At 32.8% G+C, this 23562-nt stretch overlaps 1 protein-coding gene across 1 annotated transcript in view; it reads right to left on the bottom strand.

Moving 5' to 3' along the window:
* The window catches only part of MCMDC2 (minichromosome maintenance domain containing 2), a 25995-nt gene extending 2433 nt beyond the window's left edge, over positions 1–23562 (bottom strand). Inside the window, exons 1-13 of the mRNA XM_010988701.3 lie at positions 23388–23562; positions 23165–23295; positions 23027–23086; positions 20991–21186; positions 20232–20354; positions 20008–20112; positions 17641–17766; positions 15625–15862; positions 13849–14054; positions 9348–9514; positions 8637–8816; positions 6097–6239; positions 2873–2982 (exon numbers count right to left, since the gene is read on the bottom strand). Of these exons, the coding sequence (XP_010987003.1) occupies positions 2873–2982; positions 6097–6239; positions 8637–8816; positions 9348–9514; positions 13849–14054; positions 15625–15862; positions 17641–17766; positions 20008–20112; positions 20232–20354; positions 20991–21186; positions 23027–23086; positions 23165–23295; positions 23388–23481 (1879 nt within the window). The 5' untranslated portion in view covers positions 23482–23562. The remainder of the gene's footprint in view (positions 1–2872; positions 2983–6096; positions 6240–8636; positions 8817–9347; positions 9515–13848; positions 14055–15624; positions 15863–17640; positions 17767–20007; positions 20113–20231; positions 20355–20990; positions 21187–23026; positions 23087–23164; positions 23296–23387) is intronic.

Raw genomic sequence — 23562 nt, 5'->3', positions numbered from 1 at the left:
AAACGTGAAACCATATTTTCAACAAAATACTCCAGTGAAAGTTTAAGTTCTGATCTATCTCACAGTTATTTCAATAATCATTATTTAAATTATTTTTGAGACCCAGAAAACAGGTTCAGTAAAACTGGTACCAGGGCCAAGGGAAGAAATATGTTGATGTTTAAATTTTAAAGTTTGGAAACTACAGAAATTTGTCATCTATTGAAATAGCCATTAGTGTTTGGAAGCTGAATAGTGATGTGAGGAGGTGGGAGTAAGGAGAGAAGGTATTGGAAGGTAGAGAAACAATAATCTTTACTCGATAAAAGATAAATCTATGGACTAGAATAAAGAGCCCAGAAATAACCCCTTGCATATGTGGTTAAATGATTTTTGACTAGGGTGTAAAGACCATTCAGTGGGGAAAGGACCATGTTTCCAATAAATGGTGCTGTGGAAACAATATCTTTGTGCAAAAGAATGAAGTTGATTCCTTACCTTACATCATCTACAGAATGAATGCATCAAATTCAGTGAATCACAGTCCTACATGTAAGAACTAAAACTGTAAACCTCTTAGAAAAACACATTGGAGAAATGCTTTGTGACACTGGATTTGGCAATGATTTCTATGATATAACACCAAAAACAAAGGCAATGAAAGAAAATAGATAAAATAGGCCACATCAAAATTTAAAACTTTTGTGCATCAAAAATTACAGTCAACATATACAAATGGCCAATAAGCACATGAAAAGATGCTCAACATCACTAATCATTAGAAAAATGAAAACCACAATGAGATGAATGCAATGAAAAATGCAAATGAAAACCACAATGAATAAAAGACCGAATCTACAGACCCACCTGATTCTGTACCCACTGTTTTCCATCCTATAAAATGAAGTGACTCTTCTGTTAGAGACTTTTACCTTCACATGTGCTCTGGATCCCATCCCCTCTCACCTTTTTAAGGACTTTAACAATCTTTGTTCTTTCCTTCTTCTATAGTATCATTAGTTTACTTTCTACTACACATCACACGATCTTGTGATGTGGAAAATAAATACTTGGAAAAATAAATACTTTCCTGGACTACACATCCTTCTCCAGCTGATAACCTATTTATTTCTTCATCTTCATAGTCAAACATCTCAAAATTGTCCTTATGTGCTGTCTCCATATCCTCACTTCCTACCCCACCCCTACTCCTACTCCATTGAAATAGTTCTAATCATGGCCACTTACAACCTCTAGATTGACAAATCTAATCTTACTCAAACTCTCAGTACATGATACAGTTGACCACTGAATCAATGTATGTCGTAGTAAAACTGGCAGCATTTTTTTATTCATGGTACATAAAATAATGTTTTAGATTTTATCAAGTATGTTTTAAAATATAGAACAAAAGAAGAATGTGAAGATAAAGCAAATTAAAAATGAATTATTTATATATCCTTCTTTAGTATAGTTGGGAACCAATATTTTTCTCTTTTAGTAAATAAAACTAATTCAGTATGATAAATAACCTTTTCTGGGGATATGAACCTCTAAGACATAATTCATAAAATTTATGATTCGTCTGAGAAAAAAGGTACAAAGCATGTACAAATACAAGTTTACATATAACTTAGGGATTCACAAGCCCTTAGGACTCTCTTAGTATCCAGGAATCCTAGGTTAAGAATTTTTAAATTAGATAATTATAGAACAAAGTTCTAATGTTCTAATAGATCTTTGCAGAAAACTATTACAATATAAATTGAATTCAAAGCAAATTTAAACGCTAAACATATACACACAGAAAGGTCAGTGTTAATACATTCTTTAACTCCCAGAGTAGGAACTAAAAATTAATAAAGGAAAATCTCCCTAAAATGGAGTCGGGAGGCCAGGAGGGGGAGCTCTCAGGCATGTACTGCTCAACATCAATACAGATCCCAACAGGAAGAGACATACCCTGTATCCAGCAGGAACTGTCACTACTTTACTACCACCAGTGAGAGGAAGAAAGATTTTCTCTTAGCCTGGCAACAGCTCCACCAGTGAAAGACTCTCACAGTGCTGCCAATGAAAAGCCACTATACTTAGACTTCCCAGATTCCCCCAATGGACTTTTTGTTGTAACAGTCCTCCCTCCCAACTTACCCTTCTCCTCTGTAAAAGAGTTTTTCTTCTTTGCTTTACCAGACATGCATGTGGCTTACCACAGCTGCAATCCTTTCCTACTCCCCAAGAAACCCATTTTGCTGGTTAAAATAACCAGCTGTTTTATTGTTTTAGGTTAACAGAACCAAAGTTTGGTTTGAAGGATAGTATACCTCATCAAAATTTATGTCTCATATAACTCAAAAAAGAACTCTGTGAGAATAATTCTCTTTACTCTTACCTTTAAGAGCCCTTTAATGTTTTTATTAGCAAAACCATAATAAGCTCCTTTCATTTCAAATAATTAAATGCTATATTACAATATTATAACTAGCAATTCAGAGAAGGTGGTGATGCAAGATGATCACATTTTCTCTGGTTATATGCCTAACTCCACTATGGGGGACTGCTTGACAATTAAATGTTGCATGTTATTTTAAAAGGAAGACAAATTTAAAATCATTTTATGTGCCATATTAAGTACTTTTTTTCACAATTCTTTAAGCAATGCAAAAGTTCAAGTATAGAAACAATCATGCACAATTAGGAACTTAATATCACATAATGATGCTACCTATAAACAATTAGTAAATGTTCAAATTCGAATAGGCCTTACCTGGTGGAAATTTATTATTCTTTAAAATAATATTTAAAATATATATAATATCTTAAGTTAACAGACTAAGAATCTTTAAGTTAAATATAATTATTTGTAGTGATTATTAATAGCTTAATAGATTACCATATTTCAATGTGAGAGATGTTTCAAATAATAAGGCTGCAATCAGTACATCTTCTTTAAGCACTTTATTCCTTAAGTTTAATCGAGCATGAGCTTCAGATAGGGAAACTCTAAAAAAGAAAATTAATGCCAATCAAAATATGTTGGTTTTATAAAGATAACATATATTTTGGCAGGAACAAACCAAGACATGTATGAACATAAGCCACACCTTAAAGTTCAGCATATTCTTGTTTTTCAAGAATTTCAGTTTCTTTTCAACGCATTTTTTCCTACCAAGCTGAACAGACTGTTACTGAACAAGCAAGTATCCTGACTTATTATCAAAGTATTAGTTTCTGTCCTGGCTTTTGTTTACTATTCTCGCCCCTCAAGTTCTATTCAGATAAATACACAGTTAGGAAAATTAACCTAACTAAATATCTCTTATAGACACATCCTTGGTGTTTTCTCCCAGTTCTTCATCCACTTGAAGCCCTCACAGAATCTTGAAATTTCAATGTTGGAAGAGATCTTAGAGAGCAAAGTTCAACATCCCATCAAATCCCAATTGAATTTTCTCTACAACATCCCAGGCTACTTACTATTCAGTCTCTTTTGAACTTCAACCTAGGGTTCACTAGGAATCATGAGGCAATCCATTTATTTTTAAGTTTTAAACTAGTTTTAACGTACTTGAATGATTGCTGGACATGGGAATCAGAAAACCTGGGCTATGTCTCTAGAATATACTAGCTGTGCGACTTTGTATCAATCATTTAATTTCTGAGATTTTTTTGAAGCTGTGCTCTAAAGTGGGGATAATAGTAATTAATAGGGTTATTATGATTTCAAATAAGGCATTTGAAAATTTTGGGACACCCACAAAGACTACATAAATGTAAGCTGAAATTGGTTTCACTGCAATTTATACCTACTGGTCCCTGTTTTGTCTTCTGGGATTATAAAACAAGTCTAATACTTTGTGACAGCTCCTCAAATATTTAAAGACAACTTTTCTAGATAAATATTTCTCCAAGATAAATATTACTAGTGCCTTTAGTATGTCATGTGACATAATTTTCAGGCCCCTTATTATCCTGCCTACTCCCCTCCCAACCAGATTTGATTAATATTCCTTTTTAGTTCTACAGGTGTGATTTGATCAGAGAGTGGAGGTGAGGCAAAATTGGCATTTTCTCACTCTTCATTACTATATTCTATTAATACAACCCCAAATCACAGTATTATTTACATCTATATTACATTGCTTATGCATATTAAGCATAAAAAATAGAAATCTCAAGCCTTTTAAATAGTAAGCCACATTATCCCTTTCCCATGATTCACACTTATGCCAGGAAGGTTAGGATCTAATTAAAGACATTACATTTGTCTTATTAATTTTCTTCTTGTTAAACTAAGATCAACATTTGAGCCTGTGAGGATCTCTCCAGAATTGTTTATTTATACATTTGATTATCATGTTCCTGATGTCCTCACCCAAAAATGTTGACCAGGACAGAATATGTACACAGCCTTTCAGGGAAAGAGAAGAAAGTATTGCTCAACAGCACTTCTCTGGAAAAGCAAGGCTGGTGTTATTAGGTACCCGCCTACAGAAGTAGGAGAAACATTCAAGGTTTATGACTCTTCTGAGTAGTGGTTCCTTTACTTTGCTAGTTCATAAAACCCATCTCCACCTCTAGTGTTTGTTTCTACAACAGGAAAAAGCAGAGTTAGCATATCAAAATTAACTCTGCTTTATTCTGGATCAATATAGTCCAATGTTAACTGAGGCTATGTGAGTTTAAAAAATATCTTTTTACTACAGAGAAAAAACATTATGAGAAAGTAGGACTATCAAACCTTTTAAGCTTTGAGTATTGAGTATTTTAAATATTACTTCAGAAAATAGAAAGCAGCATACAATTCTGTTTACCATGTTAAAGCATCACAGTTGATTTCTACCTTGCCCTATCTTTAGCATTTTTTTAGCTCTATGAAGATAAATATACAGTTGGAGAAATTAACTAAACATATGTATCTCATATAGTTCTATACTTGACATTTCCTGTCAGTCCTTCACTTTTCTTATTTTATATTGCAGTCATAACAAGACATTTATTTATTTAATGGATTATTTTACCCCTGGTCCTATTTCATAATTTGGTTGAGACTATACATTAATTTATATCAAATGAAGTCATGGTCTGTCAACAGGGGACTGTTTAAACTATGCTACGGGGGAAGTATAGCTCAGTAGTAGAGTGTGTGCTTAGCATGCACAGGTCCTGGGTCCTCAGTACCTCCATTAAAGATACATAAATAAAAACCTAATTACCTCCCCCTAAAAAATGTTTAAAAATTTGTTTAAATTAAAAAAAATAAATTATGCTACAGCCACATCACAACAATACAGTAAAACTGTAATACAGCTATTAAAACAGAATGAGGTAATTCTTTATATGCTGATAGTATGATATCATATGTACATTGCATGGTTCCTATTGGGCAAAAAGAGAATATCTATCCATATGAATATATTCATATCTATATATTATAAAATTATTTATATATGATATTTTAAAATAATATATTCATCTAAAATAGCATACTGAATATAATATATTCAAATAAAATATGCATTTAATATACATCACATATTTAAATTACATATTTGTATATGCTAGTATGTGAATGGATAATTCCTCGAATAAAACACAAAAACTGTCACGAGTGGTTATCTCTAGGGAGTAGGATAGTAATGCACAGGGTTAGCAGGGCACTCTACTCATTATTTTAGACTTTTATTTTACTATGTCCATACCTTCCTTTTATGATAAAAATTAGTTTTTAAAAAACTTCTCAAGGAACAATAATACATGAGTGTATTAAATTATTTAAAAGTACAAGGAACAATATACTTAAATTTTTTTTCTAGGTTCAACTACAAAATATCTAGAATGTAAACAGTCATATTTAAAAAAACAATCATTTGCATTTGAAATCAGTGGAGCTTTCTCAGACATTTCATAAGGGGACCCAATAAAAATTAATTTAGTGAAAACAAATTATTGGAGATTCACATGATGTAACACTATAACAGAAGGAATTATTAAGTCACCTTAATTTGGAACAAGGTTTATTATAAACCAACCAACCAGCAATCAAACAAACAAATGAGGCAGTTAACTAAACACATCATTTACAAGTCATGAATGATTTTAAAATTGAATACCTACAAATACTTTAATGCAGATGCTGACAGTTTGGGTCCACATATAGAATCTGTTCTGATTCTGCGACTTGCTAGATAATAGCCATGAATCATTCTTTCTGCCTCCAAGCTGAATTCTACGTTCAAATTCTTTGCAAAACTGAGCAGCTAAATTGAAAGTATAAAAATTTAAGAGGTTCAAACTTCATTACAGAATCTATATTATAAAAATCTAAGGTATATTGTCATTTTATTTTTGTCATTTTTATTTTTTAAAGTTTGCATATTTTATTTACATTGAAATTCATTAAATATCTGGAGCCAACCCAAAATTACTGAACATTTTAAATCATAGTCTTATACTTGTAAAGAATATTAAAGTTTACCCAGAATAATCTCTTCCTCCCCCTTAGTACAGAAATGTTCTGTACAATGTATTTGAATGACTATCAAGTCTTTGCTTCCAGTGGAATAAAGGCTCACTCAGAGCCTTTCAGTGGGTAGAGAGCTTCCCTCAGAAGCTCATTTCCCTTTGAATGGCTTTAATTCTCTGACAGTTTATTTCCGTAAAACTTTCTCTCATTGACCCTAGAGCTGCTTGCCCTCCTTCTTTCCCTTCCTTTTAAAGAACACAATGAAAGACCAGCAATGTGGGAGTTGCTGTGTTAACTACTATGAAGATGGGCCTTGGAGGTTCAGTAAGATTTTGGGTACAGAATAAGTCTTCAGCTTAATGATTATTACTGTTTTCTCTGAGTTTTGTGATTTTTTTTTCCTTCTGAGTGATTCCCAATTCCTTCAGTCCTTATTCAATGACAGAATTTCCAGACTTTTTACCATTCTAGCTGTTTTCTGTTTTTTTTAACTCAAAGAACTAAAAGGAAAAATTAACCATAATAAAGTTGCTATTAACTATTATATCTATATATCTATATCTATATATTATATATTTTAAATATAACTTTTTAAAAAAGATCTGGATATGTCCTGGGTGGATATGTCCTATCTTCTTTATTCTCCTTACATTCCACAATTTCCTCTAGGCCTTCAGAACTGGATAATAATATTACTAATAACACTGGTAGCCCTCTCTAGGTTTTACCCTAGGAGGGTTCATATTACTGAGGTTTAAAAGTAAAGGACCTGTGGTCCCAACTGCTGGGAGTGCTGTCAGCGCTGGCCTCCAGTTGTCAACTTCTTCAAGAGTTGCCTAATCTCAGTGACTCCATAATACAATTTTTGCTCCAGGCAGGCAGGTCTTCTCGTAGTTTTCCATGTGTACTCATTTCTACTGTTATGTCTTTGCTCCTATTTTTATTTTTATTTGACTGCCCATCCTTCCTGTCATCTAAATCTTACTTTTTCTTAAGGCCCAACTTCCTCCTCCTGAAATCTCCCTAACTCTTGCATTCTGCTCAGTATCTTCCTTTCTGAATTCCTGAAATATAGTCAGCACTACCCAGCTTACCACTTAAATTGTCCCTTAATTGTTTCATATATCTAGTTTTTATCTCAGTTAAACAATAAACTATTTAAAGAAGAAAATGTACATTTCTGTGAGAATGTAGAGAACAGAAACAGACTCATATATATAAAGTATTCAGTAAATACCTGGCTAATTAATAAATCCATAGATTTTTTGTTTTTGTTTTTCAGGGAAAAATTGGGCAAAAATTTTTCTAGGTCATTAGCATGTCTTATGTATTTAGTAGCTCAATTCCTAGAGGCTAACTACTTTTTTCTTATATACTAAAACAAACCAAAAAAACCCCTGATTTTATCATACATATTGTTCTTTATCTGTTCTAATCTATGTGAATAAACTATGCTGATAATTCATTTTTAAGTCCACCTCACCTTTCAACCTTATAACCATGCCATATGGCTACGAGTAAGGCAGGAATGAACAAAAAATTTAATGACCCATGGATTCTCACGTCCTAATATTCCATGCCTTTGAGGATTACCCAGACACTTTAACTCTACTGTGAACAGATTTCTCAATAGTTAATATTAAAAGAGCTTCACTTGTAAATACTTGAGTACCTGTAATAGCTGTAAGAGTCATTACTAAATTTACATAATCTGCTCTCAGGTTCTCTGAACATACCACACATGTTTTCAAGTCATGACATTAAAATAAATGGGTTTGTGAGTCATGATAGGTATCCCCTAGAGTCAGAATTCTGAAGGCATTCATATAAAGGAAACCCCTTTAAATAGTCTGTAAAATGTAAATAACTGTATAGCTACAACGGCGTCTCACACTATTTTATAGAAACATTTTATTTTGAATTTTTTCATGGAAATTCTTTAAGCTATAGTGATTTGGTCAGTGATTCAAAGAATAAACTCAACATTTTAATATCCATATTCCTATAGAGCTTTTAGTTTGATTATAATTCTAAATATTTTCTATACAGTGTCCTTAAAATGTTTAAAAGCTGGAAGCAAGCTAGAATAAAAGAATCCTCAGTAAGGAAAACTGAATGTTCAAAGGGAATTCTATTTAAATTGAGACACATTCGCACAAGTATTCTTGGTAATTATTTTTTCTACCTTTACCTTTTCAAAATCTTCAGTTTTGAACTGTTTAGATGCTACATAAAGCGGCCCTTCAGGATCAATGGCTTTCTTCAAAGTATGTTGGACAGTAGGAAGAAGTGGGTGGCAAGGAGATGATTCATTGCAGTTTATCAATAATCCAAATGCCTCTACAAGATTAGCCGGAATCAAACTGCAATCCTACATCAAACGAAAAAAGTAAAAGGCAAATATTAAACACTGACATTTTCAGAAACTGAGTATTATTTCACAAGTATTACTTATAATTATTAGTTAAAATATTAATAGATTTATATTATTATAATATGTAATCACATTAAATTATGGGCCTAATTTTAATAATTATTATTTGTTATTATTAATTACTAATTATTATTTAACATGATTCCAGAATAGCATGGGAACTTTGTGGTAACCAGGTTTTTTTTTTAAAATGCCATTTATTGAGTATTTTCGTAACACATTATTCATTAAAGCCTCTCCCACTACCAACTCAAATAATAAATTCTAGTGAGCAGACACCTGCTTTGCATGACTAAGCAATGAAAATTTTCAAACAACTGTGTCATTATTTAGTTCTAGTATCCAAATAAGTGTAGAAATTAAGCACAGAAATAATAAGACATTAAGAGCAATAAAAACAGTAAGATTAAAATCTGTGGCTAAATTCCATGACCAACATCCTAACAACAGAATATACATATACTTTACCATCTGACCAATTAGAGTATTGGTTTTCTGTGTATTTCTCCTTGAAGATGAATCCATATCAACAAAAGACCAAAAGCTGCACTGAACTGGAAAAGTCATTTGTTGATCCATATCATCCCCAAACTTTTTTCCTGAGATGTATACTGTGGTGCTTCTACTTTCCACAGCTAAGCCAAAAGACATTATTCATTTGTTATTTAAGTTCATTTTGGTCTATATATCTTAAGTTAATAAATATTATATAGAATTTACTGTCTAAATTTTGGATAGTAAAGACACATGTAAATTTAATTGTTTTGCAAGATAAGGCTAAATTAGAAGATCTGCCATAAAAAGAACAAGGCAAGAAATATATTTGAATGTCTATGTGTCCCCTGATGATTAGAACCATTGGTCCAAAGCACATAGCTAGAATCTTGGTCTGGGAGGAAAAGGCAGAGGGTGAGGAAATTAGTCACATAGTGTAGGCTTACAAGAGAGGCTGAAATTAAATAATGTTCTTTTATGTGGAAAAAACATAATAGAAAGTGGGACTTCTAAGTAGGAGTGAAAGAGGAAAAGATTGAGAGAGAATATGAACTACAATGGCTAGGGGAAAATATATCTCAAAATCAACATGTGAAAAACCAAATTCATCATTTTTCCTCCTCAGATGGGTCTTGTGCATACTCACAATTAGGAGAATTACCACCAAACCACTTAAAACCCAAACTAAAAAAATGTGGAAACATCCCATTCTCCTTTCTAGCCTTCCCTCATCCTTTATAACCATTCAATCTATGGATTCAATTTTATTCCTAGGATACTAACTCCCAAAAAATTTCCCAAATTAGTCTTATCTCCATTCATGGTAAGAGTTTTTGTATACATGTTTATTTTTCTTTTGGATCATAAGGTAGATAGGTATTTAACTCTATAGAAACCGTCAAAGCAGTTTGCAAAATGGTTGTACTATTCTATACTTTCATCAACAATATATGAGAATTCCAGTTTCTCTACATCCTTGGTAACATCTGTTGTTGTTATTCTTTTTAATTTTTGTCATTCTAGTGGCCAACACCAGCTACAAAATTTATGGGGCCCAATGTAAAATGAAAATACGAGCCTCATTCAAAAAGCAGGGATAAATTCTGTTTTTTTAATATAAAGCTTTTCCCTTTAAAATATTTTATTACTTATAAAATGTAATAGGGATGATGTGGAGAGATTAGAACCCTTCTGCATTACTGGTGGGAATATAAAATGGTGTGCCCACTGTGGAAAACAATTTGGTGATCCTCATAAAGTTAAACATAGAATTACTATATGATCCAGCAATTACACTTACAGGTCTATATCCAAAAGAGAAAGCAGGGACTCAGATATTTGTACACCAGTGTTCATAGCAGCATTATTCTCAATAGCCAAAAGGTAGAAACCACCCAAGTGTCCACCAACAGATGAATGATTTTTTTTGAGTGATACACACACACACACACACACACACACACACACACACACACACAATATTATTCAGCCATAAAAAGAAATGAGATTCTACAAAAAGGCAAATTCATAGAGACAGAAAGTCGAATAGAGGTTCCCAGGGGCTAGAGATGGGAGGGACAGGGAGTTACTGTTTAATGAATACATAGTTTCTATTGGGGATTATGAAAAGGTTCTAGAAATGGACAGTGGTGATGATTGCATAACATTGAGAATGTACTTAATGCCACTGACTTGTACATTGAAAAATGGTTGAAATGGTAAATTTTATGTTGTGTATTTTACCAGAATTTTTAAAAAAGATAAAATGACACATGCTACAACATAGATAAGCCTCAAACACTATGATAAGTGAAAGAAGCCAATCACAAAAGATCTCAAATGGTATGATTCCATTTATATGAAATGTCCAGAATAGACAAATCCATACAGAGAGAAAGCAGATTAGCTTTCCAGGAACTCTGGAGAGAGGGGGTTTAAGGGGTGATGCTAATGAGTATGGGGTTTCCTTTTGGGATGATGAAAATATTCTGAAAGTGAATAGTGGTGATGGTGGTACAACTCTGTGAATATTCTAAAAACCACTGAACTTTAGATGGATGAATTGTATAGTATTCAAATTATATTTCAATAAAGTTATTACTATAAAATGTAGTAGAAGTAATTGCCAGTCTAATATTAAAATTTTACATTATTTGCATGAATTTTACCATTTAAATTGTGCAATTCTAGTCTTAAATACAAATATATGGGCATTTAACTCATATGCAGAATCACTAGTGTTTTGTTTTGAGTACATGCTTAGATATTTTGTTCTTATTAGAATAGTGGAAATGTTTTTATTTTGCACAAAACTGTTTTAATTTTATTTCTTGATATGCACACACTTCACCAACAATCTACTGCTGAGTAAGGAAGAACTGAAAGGACAAGGAACCATGGGTTGCCCTATCTTTCCCTTTCTTCTTATATCATTATTTTCAGTGTAAGTGGTTGGCAAATACAGGGAAGTAACCAACAAAGAAAAGACATGATCAAGTTCCTTGGTCATTTGTGTTTCTTAGAAGGCCACTGCCTTCTTTCTATATTAGAAGCAAATCTGTTTCAAATGGGAAGCTTGGCCTCCTTGGGGCTTCCAGCTCCCCATCTTACTCAGTTGAAGATATTTTGATAGGGAACCTGAGCACTGAACTACAGTGTACTCACGATGCACGGGAGTTCAGCAAGAATCAAACTGATTACAAATTGTGTTAAGAAGCCACACAGTGACTGCAAATGCTATATGAAATAGGGCAGCAAGGCGTGGTGGACCCATGCATGGCTATATCTCCTCTGTTCACATACAAACTCCAGTGTCTTACTGGACTTCCATATGAAACAACTTTAAAGATAAAATCATTAAAAATTTGAAAATGGTGATAGTAGAGTTTAGTGCCAGGCTCTTCTGCAGGGAGAAGCGCCTTTGTGAAGCTATACTTGTTCCCTGCTCATGAAGTAGGACCTGTTAGTATATGAGTGTTGGTATCTCATTATGGTTTTTATATTCATTTCCCTGATATCCAGCTAATGATATTAAGCACCCTTTCATGTGCTTAGTGGGCATTTTGTATAGCTTCCTCTGTGAAGTCACTGTCACTTTGCCCGTTTTTTGCTGGGTTCTTTGTTTTTCAAATTACTGACTTGTAGGAATTGTTTCTACGTTCTAGGTATATGTCCTACGTAATATATGTATTGCAATTATTTTCTTTTTCTTGGCTCCCCTATTCACTTTTTAAGTGGCCCCCTGATGTGTATAACTTCTTATTTTTGATGAGATCCACTTCATCAATTATTTTCTGTTTATTGCTTTCTGCGTTCTGTCTAAGAAATCTTTGCCTACCCTAAGGTCATGAAGATTTCTCATGCTTTCTTCTACTAGTTATATAGTTTTAGTTTTTACATTTAGGTTTATAATCCATCTTTAATTATTGTGTACAGTTGTGAGGTATGAGCCAGTATTATTATTTTTTCCATATATAGCTAGATGTTCCACCATCATTTGTTGAAAAAAACTTTCCTTTCTCATTTTCTTGCTTTGATGCTGTGATCAAAAATCAACTGAGCATGTTAGCGTGGGTCTATTTCTGCATTCTCTTGTAGGGAGAGGCAATATGCTACGTGCCCTGAGCATTGCTGCACATTCTTGCTGTTATGCCAAGAATGCAAGGCCCTGACTTCTCTTTGCCCAATCTATATCCTGGTTAGTTATAAATCTGGCCCAACCAGCATTATCCTGATACCAAAATCAGACAAAAGATATTACAAGAAAACTACAGACCAATATCTCTTGTGAACATAGAGGCAAAAATCCTCAACAAAATATTAGCAAATCAAGTCCAACGATGGATAAAAAGAATTATACACCATAGTCAGGTGGGATTTATGCTAGGTATGCAAAGCTGGTTCAACATTTGAAAATCAATTCATGTAATCCATAATATCAACAGACTACAGAAGAAAAATCACATCATACCAATCGATGCAGAAAAAGCATTTGATAAAATTCAACACCCATTCATTATTCTTAAAAACTCTTAGTAGATTAGGAATCCAGAGGAACTCCTTCAACTTAAAAAATAACTTCTACAAAAAAACCCTGCAGATAACATCATACTTCATGGTGAGAAACTTGAAACTTTCCTATTAAGATCAGGAACAAGACAAGATCAAGATGTTCATTCTCACCATTGCTTTTCAACAACATACTGGGAGTCCTAGCTAATGTAATAAGACAATAAAAGGAAATAAATCTGGTCCAATACAAATTCATGTTTTAGCACAACTGAGAGCAAAGGCTAAAGCAGTGCATTTGCACATTAAATTTCTCTTTTTTTATTTATAAAAGCAAAATGGGAAATGTCATTTGATACAATTTCTTAATTCCTAAAACGTGTACAATGCAATCTTAACTGCTAAGTAACTCCTTGACACTGATAAGTTAAACAGGTGAAAATTAACTTGAAAAAATATTGTTTACCTGATTGAAGCTGTTCAAGTTTATCTTTTTTGTGTGAAGCCAAGTCTCCTATAAAGCAGATACCACCTTTAGCTAGCAAAGCACTGCCAGCTTGAATGCTAACTGCTCCAGTTCCATACTTATTCCTGGATAGAGTAGGAAAAATTTCAGTAGAGACTGGATGACGTATACCACGGGGCACAAGGTTTATACTAAAATTCAAAAGCCTAGGGAAAAAATAAATTATCCATTACTATTATCTACTATTACATTATTTAATATTTGACTTTCAGAAGTCATAACATATAATAGCTACACAATTAAATTTCATTTGATTTAATGTTTATTGAGCACTGATGCTAGGAATAAAAACATACATAAGATTTGGTCCTTAACTTGGAAAGTTCACAGCCTAGAGAGATGTAAACAAAAAACTAAAATACAATATGATAAGTACTAAAATAATGTCATGAGAACATTCATAAAAGAGTATTATCTCTTCCTAGAAGGAAGTCAGATAAAGCTATAGAGAGATGACATTTGAACTGGGACTTCCCTTTTTTATGAATTGCTTTCTTTTGTACATTCAAAATTTTTGCATTTAGGCTCGCCAATAGTTCAACATGACTAAACCTGCTGCCTATGTGTCACGATAATTCTTGATACATTCCTTTTGCTTTTTAATCTCTTTGCCAATTACCTCAGCCTCTTCATTTCTCAAACTTAAATTATAAGAAAAGAATATGCTTATCTTAGCTTAGCCTTCAAATCCTTGCCACACAAATCATAGCTTGCTTGTGCAATCTACTATGATGAGCAGACATAGACATGCAGTGCAAAAGAGAGTGAAGCAGTATCCCTTAAATGTGGATAGGTAGATGCTATAAAATGTCTAGTGTATGTGTCATTCCAAGGAATTTAGATGTTAATTTGAAGATATATAAAATGGGGGAGTAAGATTTAGAAAGAATCTTTTGCAAGTTTATAGAGCAGCGGTTTCTCAGCCTTAGCTCACTTTAAAATCACCTGGGGAGCCAAGAGGCACAAGAAAAGATGGGCACCATCACTAACCATGAGGGGACTGCAAATCAAAATCACAATGAGATATCACATCACACCTGTCAGAATGGTAGTTATCAAAAAGACAAAAAAAAAAAAGTGTTGGTGAGAATGTGGAGAAAAGGGACCCCTCATGCATTGTTGGTGGGAATGTAAATTGTTACAGCCACTAACTATAGAAAACAGTATGGAGGTTCCTGAAAAAATTAAAAATACAGTTACCATATGATCCAGCAATTCTACTTCTGGGCACTAATCTGAAGAAAACAAAAACATTAAGCTGAAAAGATATATGCACCCCTATGTTCACTGCAGCATTATTTATAACAGCCAAGATAGGAAACAATCTAAGTGTCCATCAATAGATATAGATAAAGAAGATATGTTACATATATAATGGAATATTATTCAGCCATAAAAAGAATGAAATCCTGATATCTGTAACAATATGGATGGATCTAGAGGGTATTATGCTGAGTAAAATAGGTCAAAGACAATTATTGTATGATTTCACTTATACATAGAAATAGGTCAAAACTCTGAGTCGTTAGATTCTCAAAATGTTGAAAGAAAATATCCCATTTCTCAATTCATGTTTTAAAGTTTTGAACTTCACTGATAAAAGTTTATTTAAATATTTATACTGCTCAGATAAATTCCAAATATTTGTCTTTTAATAATGATCATGTAAAGGATTTATGTAAATCTGTGACCAATTCATAATGTCATGTATTTTACCTTTCTACAAGTAGAGTATCACTTGTTATAATTAAAATATCCAGGCAATCTTCCAGTTCCTTGTTGCGGTCACTTGTCTGTACTAGACTCATCAGCAAACAGAGCTTGAGCAAACTGTAAGTCCCAGGAGGAACAATTTGTGATGCAAAGATATTTGCAAGAATTGCTGTAAACTTCCAGCATGAGCCGGAAGTCAAAGAGAGGAGACACCTCAAATTGTCACTAATTCCTGAAGGAACTGAAAGTAAATATTAACATATATATAGTTTTAAAACAAGAAAATGAATATGAAAACAAATATATGTATGTATTTGCATGACTGGGACATTGTGGTGTACACCAGAGGTTGACACATTATAACTGATTGTACTTCAATTAAAATTAAAAAAAATTTTTTAAAAGTACATGATATTATAGACATCTAATTCCATTTATCTAAAATATTACCAAATTGCAGTTATTTTAATGAAGTCATATACAAATTCTTATGTCATTAAATTATGGAAGTTACTCTGTTCTATCATTTCTATCCCAGGGAATGTAATAAAAGGAAGCAGCCACCCTGTGTGCCCACATAGATTGGCTGTAGGTTGCAAGCAAATACCTCATTCTTTCCTTTTTAGACCTATGTGAGCAAAGCCAGATCATGGGGCTCCTATATTGCAGTGTTTGCTTCTAAATTTCTATGTTTGAAACAGTATCACCTTTCATGAGAGCTGAAAAGCAGAATGGGAAATACCTGAATGTTGCTAAAGGGGAAGATTTATACTCTATTCTTTAAAAGCACTGTACTGCACTGTACTGTTACATTCTAGATCTTCTCCACTCCCTCACTCTGTCCAACTCCTGAAAGGGATGAGCGATTTAATCCAACTGGTCAGTTTGGGAGGAATAGCTGTGCATATATAATCCAGTCCTCTTCTCCTTCCTCTTGGGCTGTCATCACAGAGCAATAATTTCCTCTACTTATGCCTCCCTGTGGACCAAGGGAGGCCTACTTTAGTGTAGCTCTTGCCACATTTGGGTGGTTGAATCTGCCTAATTCTGGAGTTCAGCATGAGAAAGCATGCTTCTCCACCTATGGGTAAATCATGTTCTGCTACCAAATCAGTAAATCTTGCAACACTTCATAGCAGAAAATATTTAAAAGATCTTTAAAATGTCCATTGTCCATTAGTGCTTTCTTATTTCAATATTTTTATTCTTTTAAGAAACTTTCCTCTTCAAAATAAGCAGAGGTATCTAGAATCCACTTGCATTTAAATTCATCTTGGGTCTCTGTTATTGCAGATGGTTATCTAGGGATTAAAAAAAAAAACCTAACTCTATTATTCAAGATTGAACTAGCCTTTCCCACATTTAGATATTTGTGTGCCAAGTTAAAAGAGAAGGTCTGCTCTTCACTTTCGTTTACTTAATGCTTAATTATGTTGGAATTGTTAAGGAAATTGTCAGTAATAAAGGTGGTATTTTGGCCCCAACTGCCTTTCTCTTTTGTCTTATTTCTCATTTGGTTCAAAATTCAGATGAAGAAAAGGACGTCATTTTGTTGGGCTCTTTTTCTCAGACCACAACAGTTACTTAGCATTGCCTTAGCTAGAAAACAAAAGGGTTGGGTAGAAAAATCTTTAGACTAATCTCTAACTTTTGGCATCGTGAAACATTTTTCTCATTGGTAATTCTCATTGGTAAAAAAAACAAACAAACAAAAAAAAACAAACCAAAAAACTAAATAAGGTTTAGCCAAAAGAAAGGGGTCCTTCCTGTGGGTGAGGTTCCACATTATCCCACTTTATTTCCTTTGTAGTATTTATTATCTGAAATTGTCTTATTAATTAGTTTACAGATTTACTGACTGTCTACCATATGATTTAAGGCGTAGGAACTTTGTCCTGATCACGACTGTACCCCTAGTGCTTAGTGCTTAGTTCCCAACACATAGGCAGCTAATACTTCCTGAACAAATGGATTTAAATTTAAATATTTGTTAATATATGATACTAACACTTTCCTTACCTTTTGGATTACAAAAAGTGATACTATTTGCCTCTATACAGACAGCAGTTTGTGATGTTTTTACACAGGTTGGAATGCCAATAATTTTATACTCATTTCCTATATTCATTTTATTCACTGATTCATCTAAAATTATTAAACACAAAAGAAAATATGTATTTACTAAATGAAACTTGTACATGATCATATGGTTTAAAGATCTAAAACTAGTAGCAATTCAGTAGTTGAGTTAGTTGCTAAGTATTTGCTTTTTTATTTAGTATAATATGCATATAGAGTGGCATTAATAATGTAAATTGAGGCAATTTTATTGCTGATAACTTTGATACTTATAGGCAATGATGAATTAACTTCAAGAAGCATGTGACATAGCAACTAGATAGTCTCCAATAATATACTCAAAAGGCAAAATAGGATCATTCTGTTTAAAATGAAACATCTTTCCATTAAATGACAAGAAACGTTAATAAAAATGTTCTTATAAGCAATAATTTTATTCCCAAAATTATTTTAAAAAGTATTATAATCACTGTTTATAATATATGTAAGTTACTTTTAAACACATTGTCTAATTGTAACCTGTAAGACAGATATTGTTATCTCCACTTTATATATGAAGAAACTGAAAGATTAAGTGATTTGCAGAAGGCTAAACAGTAAATAGCATTAATGAAATTCCCATCTAAGTCTGCCTATCTTTAAAGACTCCCCACAGGATACTTTCCCAGGTTCCTCTCTCACATCTATAGACTGACCCAAGATTTGGCACAAGTTCAAATTTTATTTTAAAAAACATACACTAAAAATCCTGATCCTCCAATATACAGTTAGAATTTGGGTGGTTGTAAAGCTATGGGAAAAAAGGCTTACAAGGAGGAGCAAGGATTAACTTTCCTCTGTGAAGAAGATCAAACAGTGATCTGTATTATTTTTTTTTCTTCTCTCAGTCTCTCTTTTTTATCTCCACAGAGCACACTGGTGTACCCTGTGGACCTGGAAGGGAAGAATCAGGCCCAAGAACTGAGAAAATAAAAATCTAAAACCAACCAACAAACCAAACAAACAACTAAAAACAAAAGCAAAAAAACAAAACAAAACGACAACAAAAAAACCCCCTGAAGGATACAGAATGAATTACCAGGGGAAAATTGAAACAAATTACTTTTCAACTGTTCCTTGGAATCTCAGAGTTTCGTATTTGTGTTCTGAGGTTAAGAAATGGTCAAGAGGAAGGCTAGGAGGCTGGAAAGTATAAGTATCTCTTCTGATAACCCCAAAAGGCCTGCTTTTACTCATTTAATTTTTAAAAATGTATTCGGATTCTATTAAGAGTTTATTTGAAGAAAGGGCTTTCTACTAAAACATAAATTAGATAGCCACTTATTTCTATATTGTAGTGTATGGTTTGTATATAATAGAATTAAGTAGTTAAAATCATAGTCTAGTGAAACTGGAATGCCTGAGTTTGAATCATGACTGTACCATGCACTAGCTAGGTAACCTTGGACAAGTTATTTAACTTCTCTGTGCATCTGTTTCCACACTGTAAAATGGAGATAACAATAGAACCTACCTGAAAGAGTTGCTGTGACTAAATGAGTTAATACATGTAAAAGTGTCTGGTACACAGTAATTGGTATATAAAAATTATCTATTATCATATAGGCTTACATGCCTGCCTCGTCCTTGTCAGGTCATGGTGAAAAGAGTTCTTGTTTGAGTCTCTGCTTTCCTAACTCTTGAGTTTCCTACACATAGTTGACAGCCAAGATCTCTCTTTCCAAACAGTTTAATTCCTCCAATTTCAGCTCAAGAAAAGAGGCAGAACCCTATCCTCATTTTCACAGCTCTGGCTTCTCAACAAAGTCTCATTCTTCCCTGGGTGATTGATACTGATAACATTTCCTCCTTTATGGCAGAATCTGTTTACTCACAAGTCTTTATCCATGAAGTTCTCAACAGTTAATCATAAGTCAATGCTCATTCATTTAACAAATATTTATTGAGTTTTTACTATGTGCAGTAAAAAACCCAAGTCCCTACATCCATGAAGTTTATATTTTAAAATAATAACTCTAATATTTATGTAACACACACACATAGAATAATAGGAGGTCATTACTGTAAATAACTGTGACCCTGAGACTTAGCATAGTGCTTGAGATAGAGCAGGTGCTAATATCTTTTTAAGTGAATATTGCATGACTGAATGAATAATTGATACATTAGCTAAATATGACACTTTAAAACACTGAAGAAAAAGAAGACCTATGATTCTCAAGCTATAGAAGTACCATTTATAATATATAAGCATAAACAAATCAATTACATAATTTATATATTTTAGGTCAAACAGAACTTACTCACCTCTGAGGAAGATTGTAAGAGATTGAAACCTAAATGGCTGGTTGTTAGAATATCCTTGAAAAGCATGAAGTGCCTTTGTGGTAATTATTTCAACTATCTGTTTATCTTAAGACAAAGAGCAAAAAAGAATTAGTTATTAAAATACATAATCAATTTAATTTCCACATTAAGCTATCAGGCACTATTTTAAAAATTATAATTACAAAATGTAAATGCATTTTTACCACCAAGTACTCTAAATTTTCTGTCTTCTTGAAGTGAAGATGAACATAGATTACACAAAAAGTCATTTCTTACTGTTGCAGATTCTGTAGCACCAGGCACATGCACTCTTATATACTGAAATCCTGAAAGAAAACAGAGTTAAGCTAAACTTGCTTTTTGATTCAGCTCTCCATTTTCAGTCCTTTAAAATGAATCTAATTCAAAGTATAATTAAATTAGTTTTCATGTGGGTTCATAACATTTATTATTAACATTTATTACAAGGCTATTTCTTGCCAGGCACTGTGCTAAGGCACTGGTGATACAGATACTTAAACTCACGATTTCAATAGGTGGCAATAAGAAGCAGATAATTTCAATATGTGGTATTCATTTCCCAAGTGTTCAGGGAGAAGAGAGGAGGGGCATCCAACCCAATGAGAGGTGGGGATGAATTGGAAAGATGTCCTGGAGAATGACTGTATGGAAGTTAGGCCAAAGGGTTGAGAGAGGACATTACATAGAGAAGGAACAGCATGAACAGTCATGAAAAAATGTGTGAGATGAACAAGTACTTCAGTAACACAAGAGTACTTGTTAAATTATAGAGGAGAGGTGAGGAAGAAAGAATGCATTTCAAGATTATGCAAAGTACACTTATAAATATCAGGAAACACCAAATTTTATTCCTTTCTACTCTATGAATGTTTCACAACTAATTGTAAGCATAATTTAAGATTAAATAATAAATTGTTTTGATTTTACATTTTAATATTCACCTTTTGAAAGAGGGCATGCTTCATCTGAACAAAGAAATCTTGCACCTTGTGTATACTTGGTTACAGTTGTCATTGCAATCACAATTCCTTGCATCATATAAAATCTTTGAGATGTATAATCAAGTGGAAAGTCACAAAGATCAAGACTATAACTTGGCAGAGGAGGTAAGTGTGTTAACTTCAGCACTATATTAATCTAATAGGAACACAAAAATGGTATTAACAAAAATTGTAGATCCAACTGGACTTGCATTATAATATATTAAGAATATAATAAATCAACTAAATGATTTGTTAGTAGTATTAGGAACCAAATTTTTAAGCTTTAAGAAAAAAGAGATTCAAATATAAAATTAAAGATGCAAGATCCTTATAATCTTATATTTTAGTTGAAAATATCATTATAAACTTATTATTTTCTTTAAAAAAATACACATTCTCTGGCTATATCCACTGAACAGACTGATAAAACAATAACAACCCAATAGCAATGAACACTTCTAGTGCCCAGATTATGATCTCTGAATGTAATTTCTCACTAAGAGGAGCCAGGGCTCCTTAGAGGAAATGGCTGGTTCCAGGTCTGAGGCAAAAAATACATTAGATGAACCGGTGCATCTACTTGTGACAGAAACTAGAGGGGGGCTTTAAAAACTGACATGTGTCCAAAGGACATTAGGAACAAACTTTAAGGAGTTTTCCAATGACCAAAGGTAGGTAATACAAGCATCAGAAAGAATGACAAAGATTGATCAAAAAATATTAAATATGTTTAAAAATTCATATAGTTCCTCAAAATTAAAAAAAAGGAAAAACAAAACCAAAAAAATTACTAGTTATCATCAGAGGCTGATATATTTCATCTCATCATTCTGAAAATTTATAAATGGAAAGAATCAAACATTTATTCTGCCTTTCCTATACAAATTGTATCTCAGGGTAATCAAATAGTTGACAAGAGAAAACCTCTCTTAAAGGATAAATTCAACTAATAAATTTAGAAAGCTTGCTAAAATTAGAAAAATCACAAATTTTCTAACTCCTAATGAAATAATGGAATCTAAGGCAACGATCATCAATGGCTATAAAAACCACTAGGTGAAAGCTGATGGGAGACTGTATATTGGAGGGATCACATTGATACCATCCAAAGCCACTGATCATTTGTGGCACTGCTAAGGTGAGACACAGATAGGATAGTTCTCGTAACGTAGTGCAGTATGAAACACACGACACTAACTATGATGTATGCTCATCAAAATGAGCTGAATTTGAATCCAAGCAAGTCTTTAGAGCCAACTTCTATTTTCCAGAAATAGAGGGTCTAGGGGAATAAGTTAAATACTACAAGACATAATCAGACAAGTCCAGATTATGAGACATTTTACAGGCTATTAACTAGTTTCTGTAAAAATTCAATGGCATAAAAAGGGAGGGGGAGGAAATGGCTCTAAACTGAAAGAGACATAGTGAGATGTAAGAACCAGTTATAATATGTACCCCTTGTTTTGATCCTGATTTGAACAAATCAACCATGAGACATTCCTGAGACCCCAACTGAGTAAATTTAAATACGGACTGAATTAGATAATACCAAGGAATTTTTTTCCTAGGGAGTAATAATTGTATTGTGGTTATACAAGAAAAATGTCCACAATTTTTAGAGGTTGATACATAGTTGATACATACTGAATTATGAAGGGGTAAAATACAGAATATATTTTAAAGATGTGTTTTAAAACATTTCAGAAAAAACTGATGGTGGCAAAATATTGTAAACTACTAAATTTGAGTGATATATGGAGGTTCATTGTATTATTCTCTTTAGTTTGGGGTATGTTTGAAATGTTTTATTATAAAAATGTTTAATGTTATAAGTGATAATACAGGAAGTAAAGATGTGTATGTAAGATAGTCCACTGAACTTTGAACAAATATTTTAATAAAAATATATATGAATATAAAAATATTCCTTTACAAATCATCTTGAAAGTATTATACCTTAGTTTTCTTTGTTAAATTTAACTAAAACTTACTTGATTTTCAGTCTGTAATTGTCCAATTAATGAGAGAGTCTTAACAGCAATAAAACATACCTGTGAGTTCAAACAAAAAAACCAAAGAAGTTACCAAAAATTCCACGTGGCATAAAATTATTTCTTTTTTTAACTTACTGATTGAAAAACTTGGGCTGCTTTTAAAGGCTGGTGTAAAATGTGATTTCCAAGCTCAGCATCCAATTCAACAATATCAGAGGGATTTATTAAAATATTGAATCGATAGACAGCATAATTTTGTTTTGAATCTGTAAAAATACACAAATATAAAAATGAGGATAGTTACATGTAGGACTTTATTTTAAGGTTTCTAAAATAAGGTCACTTTTGCTGAACATACCATTGTAGGATTTGCAATCATCTATGAATTTCTGGAGGCTTCCACTTCTGTCAAGATAGATGAGGGCTGCCTCTTTCATTTTTAGATTTGACATTTTCTCCTAGTTAATGATTCTTCTCTGTTACTAATGGATTAAACCACAATTGCTGGTGAAGACTACAGAGAGTGAAACTCA

The sequence above is a fragment of the Camelus dromedarius genome, chromosome 30 (genome assembly GCF_036321535.1).
Source record: "Camelus dromedarius isolate mCamDro1 chromosome 30, mCamDro1.pat, whole genome shotgun sequence".
Classification (NCBI taxonomy): Eukaryota; Metazoa; Chordata; class Mammalia; order Artiodactyla; family Camelidae; genus Camelus; species Camelus dromedarius.
The sequence above is the reverse complement of the archived record's forward strand: the minus strand, read 5'-3'. Positions and strand labels throughout refer to the sequence as shown.